Source organism: Convolutriloba macropyga, chromosome 13 (genome assembly GCF_964194025.1).
Source record: "Convolutriloba macropyga chromosome 13, txConMacr16.3, whole genome shotgun sequence".
NCBI classification, from domain to species: domain Eukaryota; kingdom Metazoa; phylum Xenacoelomorpha; order Acoela; family Convolutidae; genus Convolutriloba; species Convolutriloba macropyga.
The window spans coordinates 20,048,877-20,071,664 of record NC_134480.1 but is presented as its reverse complement, the minus strand read 5'-3'; the positions used below and the strand labels follow the sequence as shown (position 1 = coordinate 20,071,664).

The following is a 22,788-nucleotide window of genomic DNA, read 5'->3' as shown; positions in this document are numbered from 1 at the left end:
CTTAAAATTTGCACTATGTTAGTAGACAAGTGTAATAGATCACTTTCCTCACCTCATAAAAAAATCTTTTCGCACCATTGTCTTAAAATGATTCCCCAAATCCCTAATAGCTTAATAAGTGAAACCATTTATAAGTTCCCCTTTGTTGTCGTGAATTATCTCATTTGTTTAGGTGAAAGTGAGAGTATTGATCAAAATAGAAAGTTTTCTCGAGCCACATTCTCAAGGAACTAGACCGTTTTGCGTCGATCAAAAAATTTAAAAATGCAATTATGTTACAATAATAAATTCTAAAAAAATAAGGAAAGAAACAAAAAATTTCAATTTCTTAAAACATCCCACCGAAGAAAAGAAAAAATATCACAAAAGTAGAAGTTTTGCTTTAAAAACATAACGTAAAAAAAGGTAAGTTTTTCCGCTTCCAAAGCTAGATTAGCTGCTACTCTACAAAAGATGTTTCAGATGTTCAAATCGCTCTTTCAGAAAAGCAAAAACGAAGAAAAATACACTCTTCAGCAAGGTACTCGTCATTAAACAAAATTTCAAGCTACATTTTTTTTGAAAAATATGCGTGTCGAGCGCAGTGCCAGTGCAATTGAATATTAGAATAAAAGGCTTTCGGCATTGGAAAGTGATAAAAAATATTGATTCACGTAACACTATAATTTTCAACGCTTTTTGAGTATTTTCTGTAAGTCCAATAGTGATTGGTCTTGACTGACAAACAATGATCCAATTGATTGTTTTGTTCTCAGTGACTATCAGCAAAAATAACCCATAGTAGTCAAAGCAAAACGAAGACTGTGCATTCTTCGTTGATTTTGGTTACAATTATAAAGTTGAAGGGAAAGTTATCTCCAAATCCATAGAGTCGCTAACAAATGAAATTTTTGATAAAAGACAGTTTTTTCTCGTTACAGTTATCTATAAAACTCAAGATGTACCAATATTCGTTTTTGAACGTCTTGGATACCGTTTTTCTCAAAAGAAACAATCTTATGCGGAGATTTAAATCTTATTATGCTACATGGATATAATAAAACGCTTCAGCATAGAAGAAGTTCTACTGCAATTTTATGGCTTTTAAAAACAAAACTATGAACCTACAAGAAGAGCAAATTATTCAAAGACTTGTATTGATCAGTTAATGAGCAGAGATTGTCTTAAAATTTGCACTATGTTAGTAGACAAGTGTAATAGATCACTTTCCTCACCTCATAAAAAAATCTTTTCGCACCATTGTCTTAAAATGATTCCCCAAATCCCTAATAGCTTAATAAGTGAAACCATTTATAAGTTCCCCTTTGTTGTCGTGAATTATCTCATTTGTTTAGGTGAAAGTGAGAGTATTGATCAAAATAGAAAGTTTTCTCGAGCCACATTCTCAAGGAACTAGACCGTTTTGCGTCGATCAAAAAATTTAAAAATGCAATTATGTTACAATAATAAATTCTAAAAAAATAAGGAAAGAAACAAAAAATTTCAATTTCTTAAAACATCCCACCGAAGAAAAGAAAAAATATCACAAAAGTAGAAGTTTTGCTTTAAAAACATAACGTAAAAATGGTAAGTTTTTCCGCTTCCAAAGCTAGATTAGCTGCTACTCTACAAAAGATGTTTCAGATGTTCAAATCGCTCTTTCAGAAAAGCAAAAACGATGAAAAATACACTCTTCAGCAAGGTACTCGTCATTAAACAAAATTTCAAGCTACATTTTTTTTTTGAAAAATATGCGTGTCGAGCGCAGTGCCAGTGCAATTGAATATTAGAATAAAAGGCTTTCGGCATTGGAAAGTGATAAAAAATATTGATTCACGTAACACTATAAATTTCAACGCTTTTTGAGTATTTTCTGTAAGTCCAATAGTGATTGGTCTTGACGGACAAACAATGATCCAATTGATTGTTTTGTTCTCAGTGACTATCAGCAAAAATAACCCATAGTAGTCAAAGCAAAACGAAGACTGTGCATTCTTCGTTGATTTTGGTTACAATTATAAAGTTGAAGGGAAAGTTATCTCCAAATCCATAGAGTCGCTAACAAATGAAATTTTTAATAAAAGACAGTTTTTTCTCGTTACAGTTATCTATAAAACTCAAGATGTACCAATATTCGTTTTTGAACGTCTTGGATACCGTTTTTCTCAAAAGAAACAATCTTATGCGGAGATTTAAATCTTATTATGCTACATGGATATACTAAAACGCTTCAGCATAGAAGTTTTACTGCAATTTTATGGCTTTTAAAAACAAAACTATGAACCTACAAGAAGAGCAAACTATTCAAAGACTTGTATTGATCAGTTAATGAGCAGAGATTGTCTTAAAATTTGCACTATGTTAGCAGACAAGTGTAATAGATCACTTTCCTCACCTCATAAAAAATCTTTTCGCACCATTGTCTTAAAATGATTCCCCAAATCCCTAATAGCTTAATAAGTGAAACCATTTATAAGTTCCCCTTTGTTGTCGTGAATTTTCTCATTTGTTTAGGTGAAAGTGAGAGTATTGATCAAAATAGAAAGTTATCTCGAGCCACATTCTCAAGGAACTAGACCGTTTTGCGTCGATCAAAAAATTTCAAAATGCAATTATGTTACAATAATAAATTCTAAAAAAATAAGGAAAGAAACAAAAAATTTCAATTTCTTAAAACATCCCACCGAAGAAAAGAAAAAATATCACAAAAGTAGAAGTTTTGCTTTAAAAACATAACGTAAAAAAAGGTAAGTTTTTCCGCTTCCAAAGCTAGATTAGCTGCTACTCTACAAAAGATGTTTCAGATGTTCAAATCGCTCTTTCCGAAAAGCAAAAACGAAGAAAAATACACTCTTCAGCAAGGTACTCGTCATTAAACAAAATTTCAAGCTACATTTTTTTTTGAAAAATATGCGTGTCGAGCGGCAGTGCCAGTGCATTTGAATAACATAATAAAAGGCTTTCGGCATTGGAAAGTGATAAAAAATATTGATTCACATAACACTATAAATTTCAACGCTTTTTGAGTATTTTCTGTAAGTCCAATAGTGATTGGTCTTGACGGACAAACAATGATCCAATTGATTGTTTTGTTCTCAGTGACTATCAGCAAAAATAACCCATAGTAGACAAAGCGAAACGAAGACTGTGCATTCTTCGTTGATTTTGGTTACAATTATAAAGTTGAAGGGAAAGTTATCTCCAAATCCATAGAGTCGCTAACAAATGAAATTTTTATTAAAAGACAGTTTTTTCTCGTTACAGTTATCTATAAAACTCCAGATGTACCAATATTCGTTTTTGAACGTCTGGGATACCGTTTTTCTCAAAAGAAACAATCTTATGCGGAGATTTAAATCTTATTATGCTACATAGATATAATAAAACGCTTCAGCATAGAAGAAGTTTTACTGCAATTTTATGGCTTTTAAAAACAAAACTATGAACGTACAAGAAGAGCAAACTATTCAAAGACTTGTATTGATCAGTTAATGAGCAGAGATTGTCTTAAAATTTGCACTATGTTAGCAGACAAGTGTAATAGATCACTTTCCTCACCTCATAAAAAAATCTTTTCGCACCATTGTCTTAAAATGATTCCCCAAATCCCTAATAGCTTAATGAGTGAAACCATTTATAAGTTCCCCTTTGTTGTCGTGAATTATCTCATTTGTTTAGGTGAAAGTGAGAGTATTGATCAAATTAGAAAGTTATCTCGAGCCACATTCTCAAGGAACTAGACCGTTTTGCGTCGATCAAAAAATTTCAAAATGCAATTATGTTACAATAATAAATTCTAAAAAAAAAGGAAAGAAACAAAAAATTTCAATTTCTTAAAACATCCCACCGAAGAAAAGAAAAAATATCACAAAAGTAGAAGTTTTGCTTTAAAAACAACGTAAAAAAGGTAAGTTTTTCCGCTTCCAAAGCTAGATTAGCTGCTACTCTACAAAAGATGTTTCAGATGTTCAAATCGCTCTTTCAGAAAAGCAAAAACGAAGAAAAATACACTCTTCAGCAAGGTACTCGTCATTAAACAAAATTTCAAGCTACATTTTTTTTTTGAAAAATATGCGTGTCGAGCGCAGTGCCAGTGCAATTGAATAACATAATAAAAGGCTTTCGGCATTGGAAAGTGATAAAAAATATTGATTCACATAACACTATAAATTTCAACGCTTTTTGAGTATTTTCTGTAAGTCCAATAGTGATTGGTCTTGACGGACAAACAATGATCCAATTGATTGTTTTGTTCTCAGTGACTATCAGCAAAAATAACCCATAGTAGACAAAGCGAAACGAAGACTGTGCATTCTTCGTTGATTTTGGTTACAATTATAAAGTTGAAGGGAAAGTTATCTCCAAATCCATAGAGTCGCTAACAAATGAAATTTTTTATTAAAAGACAGTTTTTTCTCGTTACATTTATCTATAAAACTCCAGATGTACCAATATTCGTTTTTGAACGTCTGGGATACCGTTTTTCTCAAAAGAAACAATCTTATGCGGAGATTTAAATCTTATTATGCTACATAGATATAATAAAACGCTTCAGCATGGAAGAAGTTTTACTGCAATTTTATGGCTTTTAAAAACAAAACTATGAACGTACAAGAAGAGCAAACTATTCAAAGACTTGTATTGATCAGTTAATGAGCAGAGATTGTCTTAAAATTTGCACTATGTTAGCAGACAAGTGTAATAGATCACTTTCCTCACCTCATAAAAAAATCTTTTCGCACCATTGTCTTAAAATGATTCCCCAAATCCCTAATAGCTTAATAAGTGAAACCATTTATAAGTTCCCCTTTGTTGTCGTGAATTATCTCATTTGTTTAGGTTGAAGTGAGAGTATTGATCAAATTAGAAAGTTATCTCGAGCCACATTCTCAAGGAACTAGACCGTTTTGCGTCGATCAAAAAATTTCAAAATGCAATTATGTTACAATAATAAATTCTAAAAAAAAGGAAAGAAACAAAAAATTTCAATTTCTTAAAACATCCCACCGAAGAAAAGAAAAAATATCACAAAAGTAGAAGTTTTGCTTTAAAAACATAACGTAAAAAAAGGTAAGTTTTTCCGCTTCCAAAGCTAGATTAGCTGCTACTCTACAAAAGATGTTTCAGATGTTCAAATCGCTCTTTCAGAAAAGCAAAAACGAAGAAAAATACACTCTTCAGCAAGGTACTCGTCATTAAACAAAATTTCAAGCTACATTTTTTTTGAAAAATATGCGTGTCGAGCGCAGTGCCAGTGCAATTGAATAACATAATAAAAGGCTTTCGGCATTGGAAAGTGATAAAAAATATTGATTCACGTAACACTATAAATTTCAACGCTTTTTGAGTATTTTCTGTAAGTCCAATAGTGATTGGTCTTGACGGACAAACAATGATCCAATTGATTGTTTTGTTCTCAGTGACTATCAGCAAAAATAACCCATAGTAGTCAAAGCAAAACGAAGACTGTGCATTCTTCGTTGATTTTGGTTACAATTATAAAGTTGAAGGGAAAGTTATCTCCAAATCCATAGAGTCGCTAACAAATGAAATTTTTAATAAAAGACAGTTTTTTCTCGTTACAGTTATCTATAAAACTCCAGATGTACCAATATTCGTTTTTGAACGTCTTGGATACCGTTTTTCTCAAAAGAAACAATCTTATGCGGAGATTTAAATCTTATTATGCTACATGGATATAATAAAACGCTTCAGCATAGAAGTTTTACTGCAATTTTATGGCTTTTAAAAACAAAACTATGAACCTACAAGAAGAGCAAACTATTCAAAGACTTGTTTTGATCAGTTAATGAGCAGAGATTGTCTTAAAATTTGCACTATGTTAGCAGACAAGTGTAATAGATCACTTTCCTCACCTCATAAAAAAATCTTTTCGCACCATTGTCTTAAAATGATTCCCCAAATCCCTAATAGCTTAATAAGTGAAACCATTTATAAGTTCCCCTTTGTTGTCGTGAATTATCTCATTTGTTTAGGTGAAAGTGAGAGTATTGATCAAAATTGAAAGTTATCTCGAGCCACATTCTCAAGGAACTAGACCGTTTTGCGTCGATCAAAAAATTTCAAAATGCAATTATGTTACAATGATAAATTCAAAAAAAATAAGGAAAGAAACAAAAAATTTCAATTTCTTAAAACATCCCACCGAAGAAAAGAAAAAATATCACAAAAGTAGAAGTTTTGCTTTAAAAACATAACGTAAAAAAAGGTAAGTTTTTCCGCTTGCAAAGCTAGATTAGCTGCTACTCTGCAAAAGATGTTTCAGATGTTCAAATCGCTCTTTCAGAAAAGCAAAAACGAAGAAAAATACACTCTTCAGCAAGGTACTCGTCATTAAACAAAATTTCAAGCTACATTTTTTTTTTGAAAAATATGCGTGTTGAGTGCAGTGCCAGTGCAATTGAATAACATAATAAAAGGCTTTCAGCATTGGAAAGTGATAAAAAATATTGATTAACGTAACACTATAAATATCAACGCTTTTTGAGTATTTTCTGTAAGTCCAATAGTGATTGGTCTTGACGGACAAACAATGATCCAATTGATTGTTTTGTTCTCAGTGACTATCAGCAAAAATAACCCATAGTAGACAAAGCAAAACGAAGACTGTGCTTTCTTCGTTGATTTTGGTTACAATTATAAAGTTGAAAGGAAAGTTATCTCCAAATCCATAGAGTCGCTAACAAATGAAATTTTTGATAAAAGACAGTTTTTTCTCGTTACAGTTATCTATAAAACTCCAGATGTACGAATATTCGTTTTTGAACGTCTTGGATACCGTTTTTCTCAAAAGAAACAATATTATGCGGAGATTTAAATCTAATTATTCTACATGGATATAATAAAACGCTTCAGCATAGAAGAAGTTTTACTGCAATTTTATGGCTTTTAAAAACAAAACTATGAACCTACAAGAAGAGAAAACTATTCAAAGAATTGTATTGATCAGTTAATGAGCAGAGATTGTCTTAAAATTTGCACTATGTTAGCAGACAAGTGTAATAGATCACTTTCCTCACCTCATAAAAAAATCTTTTCGCACCATTGTCTTAAAATGATTCCCCAAATCCCTAATAGCTTAATAAGTGAAACCATTTATAAGTTCCCCTTTGTTGTCGTGAATTATCTCATTTGTTTAGGTGAAAGTGAGAGTATTGATCAAAATTGAAAGTTATCTCGAGCCACATTCTCAAGGAACTAGACCGTTTTGCGTCGATCAAAAAATTTCAAAATGCAATTATGTTACAATGATAAATTCAAAAAAAATAAGGAAAGAAACAAAAAATTTCAATTTCTTAAAACATCCCACCGAAGAAAAGAAAAAATATCACAAAAGTAGAAGTTTTGCTTTAAAAACATAACGTAAAAAAAGGTAAGTTTTTCCGCTTCCAAAGCTAGATTAGCTGCTACTCTGCAAAAGATGTTTCAGATGTTCAAATCGCTCTTTCAGAAAAGCAAAAACGAAGAAAAATACAATCTTCAGCAAGGTACTCGTCATTAAACAAAATTTCAAGCTACATTTTTTTTTTGAAAAATATGCGTGTTGAGTGCAGTGCCAGTGCAATTGAATAACATAATAAAAGGCTTTCAGCATTGGAAAGTGATAAAAATATTGATTCACGTAACACTATAAATATCAACGCTTTTTGAGTATTTTCTGTAAGTCCAATAGTGATTGGTCTTGACGGACAAACAATGATCCAATTGATTGTTTTGTTCTCAGTGACTATCAGCAAAAATAACCCATAGTAGACAAAGCAAAACGAAGACTGTGCTTTCTTCGTTGATTTTGGTTACAATTATAAAGTTGAAAGGAAGGTTATCTCCAAATCCATAGAGTCGCTAACAAATGAAATTTTTAATAAAAGACAGTTTTTTCTCGTTACAGTTATCTATAAAACTCCAGATGTACCAATATTCGTTTTTGAACGTCTTGGATACCGTTTTTCTCAAAAGAAACAATATTATGCGGAGATTTAAATCTAATTATAATACATGGATATAATAAAACGCTTCAGCATAGAAGAAGTTTTTCTGCAATTTTATGGCTTTTAAAAACAAAACTATGAACCTACAAGCAGAGCAAACTATTCAAAGACTTGTATTGATCAGTTAATGAGCAGAGATTTTCTTAAAATTTGCACTATGTTAGCAAAAAAGTGTAATAGATCACTTTCCTCACCTCATAAAAAATCTTTTCGCACCATTGTCTTAAAATGATTCCCCAAATCCCTAATAGCCTAATAAGTGAAACCATTTATAAGTTCCCCTTTGTTGTCGTGATCTATCTCATTTGTTTAGATGAAAGTGAGAGTATTGATCAAAATTGAAAGATATCTCGAGCCACATTCTCAAGGAACTAGACCGTTTTGCGTCGATCAAAAAATTTAAAAATGCAATTATGTTACAATGATAAATTCAAAAAAAAATAAGGAAAGAAACAAAAGAATTCAATTTCTTAAAACATCCCACCGAAGAAAAGAAAAAATATCACAAAAGTAGAAGTTTTGCTTTAAAAACATAACGTAAAAAACGAGAAGTTTTTCCGCTTCCAAAGCTAGATTCGCGGCTACTCTACAAAATATGTTTCAGATGTTCAAATTGCTCTGTCAGAAAAGCAAAAACGAAGAAAAATACACTCTTCAGTAAGGTACTCGTCCTTAAACTAAAATTCAAGCTACATTTTTTTTTGAAAAATATGCGTGTCGAGTGCAGTGCCAGTGCAATTGAATAAAACATATCAAAAGGCTTTCATCTGGTCATGATGGCATAAATACTGATATTCTCAATCTGGCGATGCCAGTTATCAGTGAACCTCTCGCTATTATTTTTAATGGCTGTTATTCGCAAGACTATTTTCCTACTTTTCTCATAAAAGTTGAACTTCTACCCCCTGAAAGCCTGATATCCTGAACAACTAAGAAACTAGTCCAATGAGTTCGTTACCTTCTTTTAACAAAGTTTTTGAAAAAAATCTATTCAACTGAATGTAAGTTTGTTTCGAGATACAAAGTTTTGAAAGAAAAATGGCTGGGCTATTAGCCAAAAAGAATCCTGTTTGCATGTTTACCACCGAGTTCGTAAAAGTGTCGGCAGAGAAAAAAATCTCTTTGAGCTTGTTTTTTAGATCTCTAAATGGCATTCGACACATCATACTTCTTAAACAATTACGCTACGGTTTTAGTGAACCATTTTTAAAACTTATTGAGAAATATATTATTAATTGATCTCCATACGTTCATTAATGGCAGAAAATCAGATTTTGAGAATTTATCACATGGGGTTCCACAGGGATAAATTCTAGGGCCTCTCTTATTCTTATTGTACATAAATGATTTCCCCATGATATTTAATACATTAGCATGCTGCTGTTCGCTGATTGTGAAAGTGTGTGGGATAGAAATTTTATGTCCATAACAAATATTTCTATTACTTGGCTGAAACAAAACCGGGTATCAATTAATGTCATTAATTTCACGCCATCGTTTGTAATCGTAAGACTGATGTTAATTTCCAAATTAGGGTTCATATAACTCCGAGCACAAGCTGATGTAAATACTTAGGTATTTTATGTATAAAAAGCTCGTGTCATGTTGGTGGTTACAAAAATGAACAGATTTTGGATGTCATGTATTCAGTTCGAATTTTTTTAAACGAAAAATTTTTGATTTTTGTTGATTACGAATGAACAAAGGGATCAGTTGATACTCGCAGATACTAGCTCAATGATAATGGTTTTGAGATTCTCAGTTAAGAATAAAGTAGGCGGAATGAAATATGGGCTCGTTAAAGCTAGCTCTGAATCTCTTTTGAAAGATACCGCCCAAGAAATCAAACAACTCAGGCCTAGAAACCATTTTTTTTTGGTTATTATCTGAAATTTTATTAACGACAATCAGCTACTCAATTAGTTGCTTTTAAAAATGTGCTGTTAAATGAACTACTCTGCCTCTCAATCATTTTGGTTTAATTGGGACTGTATCGCAAACCAGAATCCATTTCAAACTTCAAGCCGATGCCTGTTTTCGATGGGAAAGTTTTCCTAAGGACTTGAAAAGAGAAAGAGAGAGAGAGAGAGAGAAAAAGGAAGAAGTCAAGTAGCTTTTTAAGCTGTTCGTTTGAATATTTCTAATCAACAAAGGGAAAAAACTTTAAGAATTCGAGATATAACTGTTTAAAAACATAAGAAATTCTCTTTTCAACTTCCGTTCAAAAGTTCTCTGATAGTCGATTATATACAGCTGTTTCTTTCTGGATTTAATTTTCAGATTGCACAGATCGAATGAGAAGGTCTATGTTCGAGAGGAAAGACGTTTTCTCACTTTAAATTCGGTCTTTTCGGAATATCGAAGGTTATAGGAACTTGACTTCTGTAGTTCGAGGAAATCATAAACAATTCAAAATCTTTAATTTAAAATCTTTAATTCAAAATCTTTAATTTTTTTGCCGAAGACCTGTTTTTTTACTCAAGGAGTAATTCGACAGGCAGCAAGCCACATTGTTACAGTCTTTCAACGTATTACTTTTCAATCGAGAACCATTTTGATGCTCTTTTTTGAAAGGTTTTCAAATCTGACTTGACGGTGCTGCGTGGAGTAATCTCGAAATAATCGATGAACAGTAGAGTTTAATTTTGGTGGTCTTGCTTCCGTTTTCAGGCTGATTGCCTGTCAAACTAAGAAAGCTGCTGAATTAGTTGCATTAAAGTTTTGGCCAATAAAATGTATCTTTTTTCTTTTGCTTGGTCACCGCCCTTCATTAAATACTGAGCTTTTGATTAATTCATCTCCATTCCATTTTCTTCACTCCAGAATTAAAAACTTGCCAGATCACTTGCCGCCTGATCTAGACCCTCTTTCGGATTTCAATTTACTATCGTCAGCATTAGAGAAAATTCAAGTGATGAGGTATATCTGCGCGATTGGTGACAAAATCGGACCTTTGAATGATCCTTGTGGTTCGCTACTACTTATTGATTTTTTTCGTGCGGCAACAATAACGTGTTTTTATGTGTTGCGTAAATTTGCTGCAATGAGCTTCAAAAGATTACCAACGATACTGAAAGAACGAAGTGCTTTCAGGAGAATATAAGGAACTCAAAAGCTTTGCTGAAATCAAGATAGCAAAGAAACGATGCAGTTGTAGTGTCAAAATTAAAATAAGAGCCTTGAATGAAGAGCAAAAACTAGCCATCTTTTACTGATAATGCCGTTTAAGAGTCGCATATTTTACTTTTGGGAAAAGCAAACCAGTTTTCCGTACCTCAACAATAAAGTGCTGTTATCTGTCGCTTTAGTTTGAAGCAGTGAGCTTCAAAAGATTATCACCGATTCTGAAATAACGATGTGTTTTCAGGATAATGTGATGAACTCAAAAGCTTTGCTCAAATCAAGATAACAATTAAACCTTGCGGTTTTAGTCAAAATTGAAATAAGAGTCCTGAATGAAGAGCAGTAACTGCAAAACCTGCGATCTTTTTCCGGTAAATCGATTTAAGAGTCGCATATTTTACTTTTGTGGAAAGCGAACAAGTTTTTTTAATAAATCTTTCAAAGAACATGACAAGCTTCGATATGTTAGTGATAGGTCTATAAAAAGTGGTTTGATCTGGTTTATTTTAAAGAAGGGTTTAAATGACAAAACTTTCCCAGAATCTGGAAAGTTTGAAGCATAACAGGTTGCAATTAGATTGCTAATGTGGAAACAGGTACTTGACATTTCACCGTTAAAAAATTCGAACGAATTTGGACCACCTTCAGGTATTAATGACAACCTTGACTTCCTGACCTTGTCTATATTGCAAACAAAAGCAATAAAATCTGCATTAGTGAACTTCGTGAAACTAGTATCAGAAGTGAATAATTGCTAGCCAATATAATTAAGAGCTGCAGAAGCAGTTAGTTTCATATTGCGCAACATTATAAGAAAGGAGGATAGACCGACTCTTGCGTCAAATCTTTCTCGCAAAAGAAAAAACGCTGAAAGTCCCGAATGTTCTGAGAAGAAATGTTCGATAAACATGGCTGTAACTAACTCATTGAATCTTTTTTTCAGAACTGGCATAAATCTTATGATGGCATAAATCTTAATTTCTGAGCTGTTTGATATAACAAATATTCCTCTTGTTCAACAGATCTTTTTATGAGAAATATAAAATGATGCATAGAAACGGCTCTTTCGCCTTTTGTAATCAAAATTTTTACCTAAAAGCTGATTGAAATAGAACACCAAATTTGAAAAGCAGATTGGGGATGCGATGTATTCAATAGCAGAAAAATAGATTAGCAAGCTGAAGAGAAAGAACAAGCAAAGGTATGTAAAGCTTTTGAGCAATTTTCAAGTGAGGATGCTCTCTCCGCCCTCTGTAAGGAACTTTTTTCACAGCTAAGGAGCATCACAATTGTGTGGAACGCTCCCCATAGCGACAGCGGACAACGATGATTTGGAACGGGACAGAAAACAAGTAAAAGCTGTCATTAATTCTTTGCGGAACTAACTTGCGGCACCGAACTAATTTAAGGCGAAAGTCCATTTCTAATGAAATCTGGGAACTAAATGATTTTTCGTGGAAAAATGGACTCATTCCAGAGAACTTTGTCAAATTTGCATTAAATGAGTTCGACAACTTAAGGAAACGCTTTCTAGGATTGTTTTTTTGAAGAGGACTTTAAATGAAAACGTGTTTTGATTCACAAAGGTTCGTTTATTTTAATTTGGTTCCCGATTTTAATGCAATGAAGGGGCTTTCAAATCTCTTGAAGATAGCGCCCAAGAATTCCAACAACTGAGGCCTAGAAATTGTTTTTTGGATTGTTTCTGAATTTAATTCAAACACTATCAGCTACTCAAATAGTTGATTTCTAAAATGGACTTTTAATTGAACTCATCTACCTCTAGATCATTGTGCTTTAATTGGACTTTATTGCAAACGAATTCATTTTAAACTTTAAACCGCTGCATGATTTCGATGGGGAAGTTTTCCTGAAGCCTGGAAAGTGAGAGAGAGGAAGAAGTTAATTAGTTTTTGAATCAATTCGTTTTGAATGTCACTGAGTAACAAGGGAGAAAAACTTGTATCAAAATTCGAGTGACCGTTTAAAAACTTAAGAAATGCTGTTTTCAATTTGCACTTAAAACTTTTCTGATGGTCGAACGTATATAGTTGTTTCTTGCTAGTTATAATTTCTAGCTTGTGTATCTTGAATGGAAAAGTGTTTATCTGAGAGGCAAGGACTTTTCTGCGTTTTCTGGCAATTTTTTCAGAGTTTAGGTATTTTCGGACTTTCGATGATAATAGGAACCTGGCTTTTGCAGTTCGATGAAATCATAAACATTGAAATCAGAATCGCTGTTTGACCTTTTGGCTACGAACTGTAAATCTTTTAACTCTCTTTCGGACCTCAATTTATTATCGTCAGCATTAGAGAAAAATTTAGTGAGGAAGGGCATCTGCGAGATGTTAATACAACAGACAAAATAGGATCCAGAATTGATCCTTGCGGTTCGCCTCTACTTATTGGTTTTGTTTTCCGTACCTCAACAATAAAGTGCTGTTATCTGTCGCTTTAGTTTGAAGCAGTGAGCTTCAAAAGATTATCACCGATTCTGAAATAACGATGTGTTTTCAGGATAATGTGATGAACTCAAAAGCTTTGCTCAAATCAATATAACAATTTAACCTTGCGGTTTTAGTCAAAATTGAAATAAGAGTCCTGAATGAGAGCAGTAACTGCAAAACCTGCGATCTTTTTCCGGTAAATCGATTTAAGAGTCGCATATTTTACTTTTGTGGAAAGCAAACAAGTTTTTTAATAAATCTTTCAAAGAATATGACAAGCTTCGATATGTTAGTGATAGTTCTATAAAAAGTGTTTTGATCTCATTTATTTTAAAGATGGGTTTAAATGACAAAATTTTCCAAGAGTCCGCAAGCTTTGAAGGTTAACAGGTAGTCAATTAATTTGCACATGTGGAAACAGGTACTTGACGTTTCAGCGTTAAAAAAATCGAACGAAATTGGGACCTGATGCAGGTATTAATGAGAACCTTGGCTCCATGATGTCCACGTTTTAAACCAAATCATTAAAATCTGTATTAGTTAACTTCGTGAAACTAGTGTCAGAAGTCAATAATTGCTAGCAAAATAATTAAAAGCTTCAGCTTTTTAAGAAGCAGTTGATTTCAAAGTATTGCGAAACAATAACAATACAGGAGGATACCACGACTCTTGCTTCAAATCTTTCTGCAAAAAACGCTGAAAGTCTATAATGTTTTTGAGAAAAATGCTCGATAAACATGGCTGTAACTAACTCATTGAATCTTTAGAATATAAAATAGAAATATAAATTGATGCATAGAACCGCCTCTTTCGCCTTTTGTAATCAAAATAATTACGTAAAAATTGATCAAATTTGAGTAACAAATTTGAAATGCGGTTTGGGGACGCGATGTTTTCAATAACAGAAAAATGGAACTAGCGAGCCTAAGCGAGAGAACCAACAAAGTTATGTAATATTTTTGATGAGAAATAGTTTCAAGTGATATTGCTGTCTCCGTCCTATGGAAGGAACTTCCACAGCTAAGAAACATGTCACCTTTGCGTGGAACGCTCCCCTAGCGACCGCCGAACACGATGTAATTTAAACGCGACAGAAAAGGGGAAGCTGTCATCAATTCTTTACCGAACTAATTTGGGGCACCGAACTAATTTGAGGCGAAAGTCGATTTCTAATGAAATCTTGGAATTATATAATTTTTTGTGGAAAGTGACCTCATTCCTGAAAACTTGTCAAATTTGCATTATATGAGTTTCACAATTTCAGGAGACGCTTTCGAGTTTTTCTTATTAACAGGACTTTAAATGAGAACAATTATTGATTCGCAGAGGTTCGCTTATTGTAATTTGGTTCTCGATTTCAATTCAAGGACTCGGGTTGAGTAGTACTACTCTTGACTAATTTTTTCCAGGTAACCAAAAAAACTGATAGTGTGATTACTTTTTTGAGTCTGTTTGTACAATTATGATTTAAGTTTTTGGTTAATTGAACTCCATTCCAGGTTGATCGCTCTTGTATTTAAACTTGCCTGATCACTTTCTAGGCTCTTTCAACTTGATTTTTACTCACTAACATCAGCATTAGAAAAAAATTGGGTGATTCGGTACACAAAGAAAATCAGACCCAGAGCTGATCCTACCTATTAAATCATTGTTTTTCTTCCCTCAACAATAACGTGCTGGTATCTGTCGTGTAAGTATAAAGCAATAGGCTTAAGATTTCAACCGATATTGAAAGAACGAACTGTTTTCAGGAGAGTTTGATAAAATCCAAAGCTTTTACTTTGAGAAAAGCGAACGGATTTTCATAGATAACTCTTTAAAAGGACATGGCAAGCTTCGATATGTTGAGGAGAGGTCTAAAAGAAGTTTGATCTGAATTGTTTTCATCAAAAGATGGTTTCATCTTATTTTTTTCATAAATCCGGAATCAAGCATAACAGTTTACAGACGTAGAAAAAGATACTTGACGTTTCAGTTGAAAAATTCTGGAACGAATTTGAGACCACCTTCAGGTGTTGATGACACCCATGCCTCCTTGACGTTGCCCACCCTTTAAATAAAATCATTAAACTCTGCATTAGTGAACTTCGTGAAACTAGTAACAGAATTGAATATTTGCTAGCAAAGTAATGAAAAGCTTCAGCTTTTGCAGAAGTTAATTTCAATTTCTTGTGAAACAATACAGCATCATCCGACTGTTGATTCAAATCCTTCAGTAAGAGAAATCACGCTGAGAGCCAAGAATATTATTGAAAAAAGTGTTTGATAAACATGGCTGTATCTAACTCATTGAATCTTGACAGTCTTTATTTAGATTTGGATGATGGCATACATTTTGTTTTCTGAGCTGTTTGAGACAACAACTAATCCTCTTTTTCACGAGATCTATTGTGTGTGAAGACGAGATGTTTTCAGTAACAGAAAAATAGAACCAGCAAGATTAGGAGATATAGCTAGAAAACAAGTGATCAGATGAAAACGGTGTAGAAAATGATCCATAGTAGTCTACGAGAGTTGTGCAGCACTAACAAATACTCATGATCACTAAATTTAACAAAAATTTGTTAATCTAATTGGCTAAAGACGTTGTCGAAATTTGCAACGGCGACTTCAAGAAACTTCGACTGTTGTCGGTGGCTTCGTGGACTAGCAAAAAATCTAGAAAAGATTGTCTTCAGGAACGCTGGAAGATGGGAACTCCAGTCTTCACTGGGTTCGTTGAAATCGCCTATTATAATTCGAGTAATTCTTTTTTGCCAAAAGTTACTGTCAATCTTTGGCTCCTACCATCAACATTTTTAACAGTCTAATAGCAATCATATTTTTTTTCAACACTGCCGATATCATTTAGTGAACCATCAATTGTGTTTTTATAATCAATTTCTCGATCCATGATAGATCTTCTTGCTTTCCGGTACGCAACTAAACTTTAGTTTTATGTCGTTCTTCTCAGCAGAACGGTGGTTGTTTTTTACGACAACGTTGACTAGCATTGAGATCTGCACGAAAAATTGCGTTTGAGACTATCTTTGACTCTCCGCAACCTTTTCTTCATAAATGTTTAAGAACTTTGAATCTGCTTCAATCAATTCGCGAATTGATGGATTGTAGTCTTTTCCACCAACCACTGCCATGTTCATCTTTGCGCCTCCTCACTTTTATCCAATTTGTCATTAGCTATTAGTTTTAATCGAATTCTTTAAAAAAATGTAAGGAAACTTTCATCAATTTCTCCATCCATATGATAGATCTCCTTGAGTTCCAGTACCAAAAAACTTCTGCTGAATTTTGTGCTTCCATTTACCAGAGACATGGTTGTTTTTTTTTGCACGAGGCGGATGACTGGCTCTGAGATCTGGACGCGTAACTGTGATGGAAACTGTCTTTTGTTGACTTACTACTTACTTGCTTCTTGACGTTCTACAGAAATGTCAATTTTTGTTAGTTTCTCTTCAATCGATAATGTGGCATCGAGTTGTATTTTACCTTTTAAAGATGTGAAATGGAGTAAGCATAGATTCCATTTTAAACTTTCCTGTGAGTCGTTTTAAAAACACTCTGAATCGGCTTAGGTCAATTCGTGAATTATTGGATAGTAGTTTTTTCTAGCAATGTTTGGCAATGTTCTTTCCTAACCTTTATCCACTTTGTCGTTAGTAATTACTTTGAATCAAGGTTAGAAAATTGTAAACAAACTTCAGAGCTTATAACTTAGCTGATTACCACTGTGATCAGTAACTTCAATCAACCCAATTTTGCAATCTTTGAATAATAATGGAAATTGCTATCGTGATTTAGTTTTAAAAATGCTTCCAATCGTTAATGGATCGCTAAGATCCCTTGTCAATGCAAGGGCTAATCAGCTCTTATCCGTTTCGTCGCTCAGATCACAAACTGAAATGCTACTTATTAACAGCTAATCGAATTTGCCATTTAATAAGTTTATCACAACAATTAGACTTGAGTACAACTATTACCACTAGGTATGAATAGTTTATCGTTTTAGAAACGAGTTTCATGCGATTGCTGGTTTTTTGCTGCTTGTCTACTTTTTTTTTGAAGGCTCTTGTTGTTCTTTCCTGTTTTCCGATTTTCATAGAATATTACTATTCAAATTCACATTCAAATCAACTGATTTTAAGCAACTGATTGCCAGTCAGGGATAGTATCCATTAATTATGCACTGGTCATTAGCAGTTTCCGCTCTCAAGTTTAGTCCTAATTTGAGAGAATACTTTTCCTCAGTACAACTGATGATTTTTAGATCGACTCCAGCGGTTGTGTTCTGGCAGTGGGTGAACCAGAGTTTCAATGCTGTTGTCAACTACACCAACCGCAGCGGTGATCGACCCGTCGATAGCAAGTGAGTTCTATTGTTTTATTAAAACAACAAAAGATATAAAAGTGGACATGTCAATTTCAAAATCTGGTTTGGGAGATCATTTGAATCACCAGCGTACGCATTTTGAGTCCCGCCAGCGTACCCATTATATACCTCCATCCCCAAGCTTAGTGGTCATACATTTTATAGTCCCCCCACCATTACAGTCAATATACTTTAAGGGGGTATAATTTCGTAGGGGCTATACTGGGAAAGACAACTCATTTTAGCATTTCACGTTCAGCACAACGATATCCGAATTCAAATTTTAACCCTCTCTATCCTTTTCCAGCCTCCTGCCTTGTTTTTTTTAGAAAGACTATATCGTTGCTGATTAAATAATCTGTATAAATCAGTATTGTTTAGACAATTGGGATTGTCCTATATATGTGCTACTGGTGGTGCCTTGACAACAGCTCTGGGTCTAAACTCTTTAGTAAAGGTATGTACATGAGTTGCCTTGATTGTCAACTTATTGTTTATGCTCTTGCAGTTTCTCTCTTTTTGAACCCGAAATATTCTTCGGGAAGTGATGTCATTTGAAAGCCATTGCTTAGCAATTTTTTCTATCAACGGAGGTTTTTTCTTTGTTTTTGTTTCCGAGAAGATATAGCTTTCTTAAAGAAAAAATTCGGTTTTCCTTGGGAAAGGAAAAATTGAAAATTAACAGTTTCTGACTCTGATTGGAAAGGGTTTGGATTTACCTGTCCATAAATGACTGAATCAGGGTCAGCGCGCTCTTCTTTATATGATCCAATATTTGGATTGTATTCTGTCTCTGTTATTTCGTTAGACGTTTTCATTGGCGTCGAAGAGAATTTCTGTTTTTTGAACGGTTTGACCTGGAAAACCTATTGGGATTAAGATTAGGTACCTTTGGTTGAGCTCTGCTAGTCTGGGGAATAGATACAGCTGTTTATGTTGCAGGTGGGCCTCAAACAGGATATTTGTAATGCTGAGTTGTAATGCTAACAGGATATTTGTAATGCTAACAGCTGTAACAGTATCCCTCAATTGACTTGTTAAAGTGCGCATTGCTGCCTCGTTTACCTTTTTCTTGCTATGTTCCATTTGATGAGCTGAAAGAGAATTAATTGTGAACAGCCGTTTTCTATTTTGGGCGGCAGGCTTGATGGCTGTTTTTGTGTCATGAAAGTGATTTTTTGAACAGCCGTTCCCATTTTTTGGGCGAGTCAGCTATAGATTCAATCATGTAAATCTAGTTGTTTGACAAAAATGGCTCAGCGGTGTTCAACTACAATTAGAGTCCAATCTGGTAGCTTACATTGGACTTTTTTTTTGAAAATATTGGATCTATTTTGGACATGAGTTGACTATTATGAAATCCTATATATTAAACGCGTGAGTTCTAAAACTGGACAAAATTTTTGCATGGTTAAGGGGCCTCTTGAAGCGCATGTTTAAGAGCCGCATTCAGCAGCATGGTTAAGCGAACATATCGAGAGAGGTCAATGAGTTGAAAGGCGTTGAGTGGATGGGTGAGAACTGAACCCGGGACAAAAGACTCTTAGTCAGGTGCATTTACCACTAGGCTAAGAGTGCTTGAACGTTTGCTCGCCCAGAGGGAGGATTTAATGTCCTGGGTACTCGTGTTTTTAATTGGTCCCAAACTAAGTTTGCAGTTCTTATTCTAAACGTGCGTTTTCTGCAAAGTTTTAGCTGTACAGAGTCTGCGCTATTCTAGGACACTCTTAGCCTTCGACTAAGTTTTTCACGCTTTACTTTTTGATTTTTGCTTCTCAATCTGAATGTTTGAGCGTGGGGCGTGTTGATGCGCATGTTTAAGAGCCGCATTGAGCAGCATGGTTAAGAAAACATATCGAGAGAAGTCAATGACCTAAAAAGCTCAAAGTAGAGGGATGAGAACCGAACCGGGAACTAAAGACTGTTAGTCAGTTGCAGTTGCCATGAGGCTATGAGGGCTTGAAATACTCGCCCAGAGGGAGGCTTTACTATTCTGGGTACTACGTGTTTTTTTATTGCTCCTGAATGAAGTTTGAAGTATTTATCGTAAATGTGTGATTTTTGCAAAGTTTTAAAGATTGTGCGCTAATCTAGAACACTCATAGCTTTCAACTAAGTTTTTCACGCTTTACTTTATGTTGTTTGAGTAATCTTAGATGCTCTCAAACTGAAGTATGCTTATTGATAAGATAAAAGGGATTGTGAGACGTTGGTTTGCATTTGTTATAGCGCAGTTCGTAAGATGGAGGACTGCTAATCTGAAGTTTGAAGTATTTTTCTATTACCATTATCCATAGATCTGCTATGAAACTGAGTTTTGAGCAGTTTTAATCGTATTGTCTAATCTGCCTCTTTTATCTTAAATATCAGTAGCAATGGAGCACATTGGTCAACAGCGCTCTTATCGTAACATGTTTTAAGGGTCCTTCATCATGCAACCTAGCATAATAAATGTGTCTTGCGACGCACTTCACCATCATTTCTAAGCTCCTAATATGCACATTTTTTGCACTCATTAAGCATTCGGTATAGCAAAAGCAAGCAAAAGTTTCAGTTTGCGCCTGGTGCCCTATGTGAAAGGATTGTCTGAATATAACATGGGAAACATAGCCTTGTCTTGAGGCAACATTTACGAAGCGATGTCTTTGAGCTCATCTCGGTTTTTTAGTATCCAAAGGGTTTGGATTGTTGGAGGCGCGGTTTTTTTAAGATCTATTCACATTTTTATCTGCTCTCAAATGAAGTTTGTAGCAATTATATTAGTCCTGGCGGTCTTTTGCGATTTTTGCCTGGCCGATTTTTTGTCTGACCCATTTGTCTGTCCTCAAAAATGCTATAAACAGGTAGCGCCAAGCGGACATTAAGTGATCTTAGATTTTTTCAACTTCCTAGTCTCCAAATAAGCGAGTCTCCGAAACTGTTTGAGACATAAATTCATGGTGTAATGGGCGGATCTTATAATTTAACACCCACTCCGCCCTGCAGCACCGTAACCCAGAGCGCTAGAACCTCCCTGTGTCCTGTGCTTTCCCCTGTACACGCCACCGTGCTCACCATACGCCCGTTGAATTAAGCTATAGCTAGCGTCGCTAAACTAGCTAGCTTCTGACTATTCCAACCGCTCGCTATTTGTCTGAGAGCTATTCACCGATGTTTGTTGATCATTGTTTTGCCACTCTTTCCTTAATGAAAAGTCTTATTGGTTTTTGTAATGGCGCTTAATGAAAGTAGTTACCGGTTTCAGTTCATATTTGGTTTTTGACTCAAGCACAATTTAGAATTTGAATGTTCGTGTTTAGCCTGTTTTATTGGTTATGCTCCAAAACCACTGGTTTTATCGGCTTTCTATTGATTAATTGCCGCCGTCAGCTTCTCAACGGCTATTATTTGTGCTCTCCTTTTTTATTTGCTTTACCTTTTGATCACGTTTTTCGTTTTACATAAGTCACAATTTTCACGCTGAATTACTTCACTCAATATTTCATCTGAATTGATTTTAAGTTCTTTCGCGTATTGAGTTACTTAGTGTATTGAATAAGGTCTAGGTCAAAATAGCAAAATCAAAAGAAACGGGATAAACATATAAAGCCCGGTCTTTAAGTCATTGTACATTAGGCTATCAAAGTTCTTTAGAGCGATTGCTAGCTAGAATTAGTATTATGCTTAAGAGCCTTCAGTTTATAAGCTGAGCTAAGTGTAATTTAACCGAATACAAAGAATCTACACACCAAATAGAACGCTTTGTCAATTAGAAAAATTCTATCAATTTCATCTCATGTTTTTTCTGTTTCAATCCCAATTTGCGTCAAGCGAGTCAACGGCGGCTATTTTCCGGCAATTTGCCGTCTAATTTTAAAAGATCCATTAATTTAGGATTTTCAATTGAAATCCAATTAATTGTTTGCTTTTTTATTTCATTTCATGAAATATGAATGGCTTTCCTTCTTAATCTGAAATATTTTCACTGATGCGATGAAAGCGGTTGTGAGAAACGGTGGTGTATAGTGGTTATAGCGCAGTTTGTAAGAAGGAGGACTGCTATTTTGAGGGTCGAGGGTTCGAACCCGTGTCGGGTGACCTCCCTTTTGTAGACATGAAAATTTTTATTACTGCAGACGGTTGTTCAAGAGCACGCCTTGCGACGCTGAGCCGTTTTATGTTCCTGTGTGTTTTTTAGGGATGAAGAATGCTAATCCTATATTTTATACGCGTGAGCTTGTAAGATTGGAAAATTTTTTTGCATGTTTAAGGGGCCTTTGGAAGCGCATGTTTAGGAGCTGCTTTGAGCTGCATGGTTCAGCGAACATCTCGAGAGAGGTCAATGACTCATAAGGCTCAAAGTAGATGGGTGACAACCGAACCTAGGACAAAAGACGGTTAGTTAGGTGCATTTACCACGAGACTAAGAGGGGTTGAAAGCATGCTCGCCCAGGAGGAGGATTTACTGTCCTGGGTACTACGTGCTTTTAGTTGCTCCCGAACGATTCTTGAAGTTCTTATTGTAAACGTGTTTTTTGCGTGATCTCAAATGCTCTCAATCTGAAATATGTTTATTGATAAGATAAAAGGGATTATGAGAGACGATGGTTTGCATTTGTTATAGCGCAGTTGGTAAGATGGAGGACTGCTATTCCGAGGGTCGAGGGTTCGAACTCGTGTCGGGTACCCTCACTTTTGTAGACATGGAGATTTCTAATCAACACCATGCCACCTGTTGTTCCAGATCATTTCTTTCTTGATGCACATGTTTAAGAGCAGCATTGAGCAGCATGGTTAAGCGAACATATCGAGAGAAGTCAATGACCTAAAAAGCTCCAAGTAGAGGGATGAGAACCGAACCTGGAACTAAAGACTGTTAGTCAGT

General features: G+C 34.6%; 1 protein-coding gene across 2 annotated transcripts in view; it reads left to right on the top strand.

Annotated features, from left to right (window-relative positions):
- LOC142351938 (sideroflexin-1-like) overlaps positions 1 to 22,788 on the top strand; it is a 48,964-nt gene that overhangs the window by 8,745 nt on the left and 17,431 nt on the right. For both annotated transcript variants that reach the window (XM_075404211.1, XM_075404212.1), the window contains exons 3-4: positions 17,823 to 17,921; positions 18,306 to 18,381. In XM_075404211.1, the coding sequence (XP_075260326.1) occupies positions 17,823 to 17,921; positions 18,306 to 18,381 (175 nt within the window). The remainder of the gene's footprint in view (positions 1 to 17,822; positions 17,922 to 18,305; positions 18,382 to 22,788) is intronic.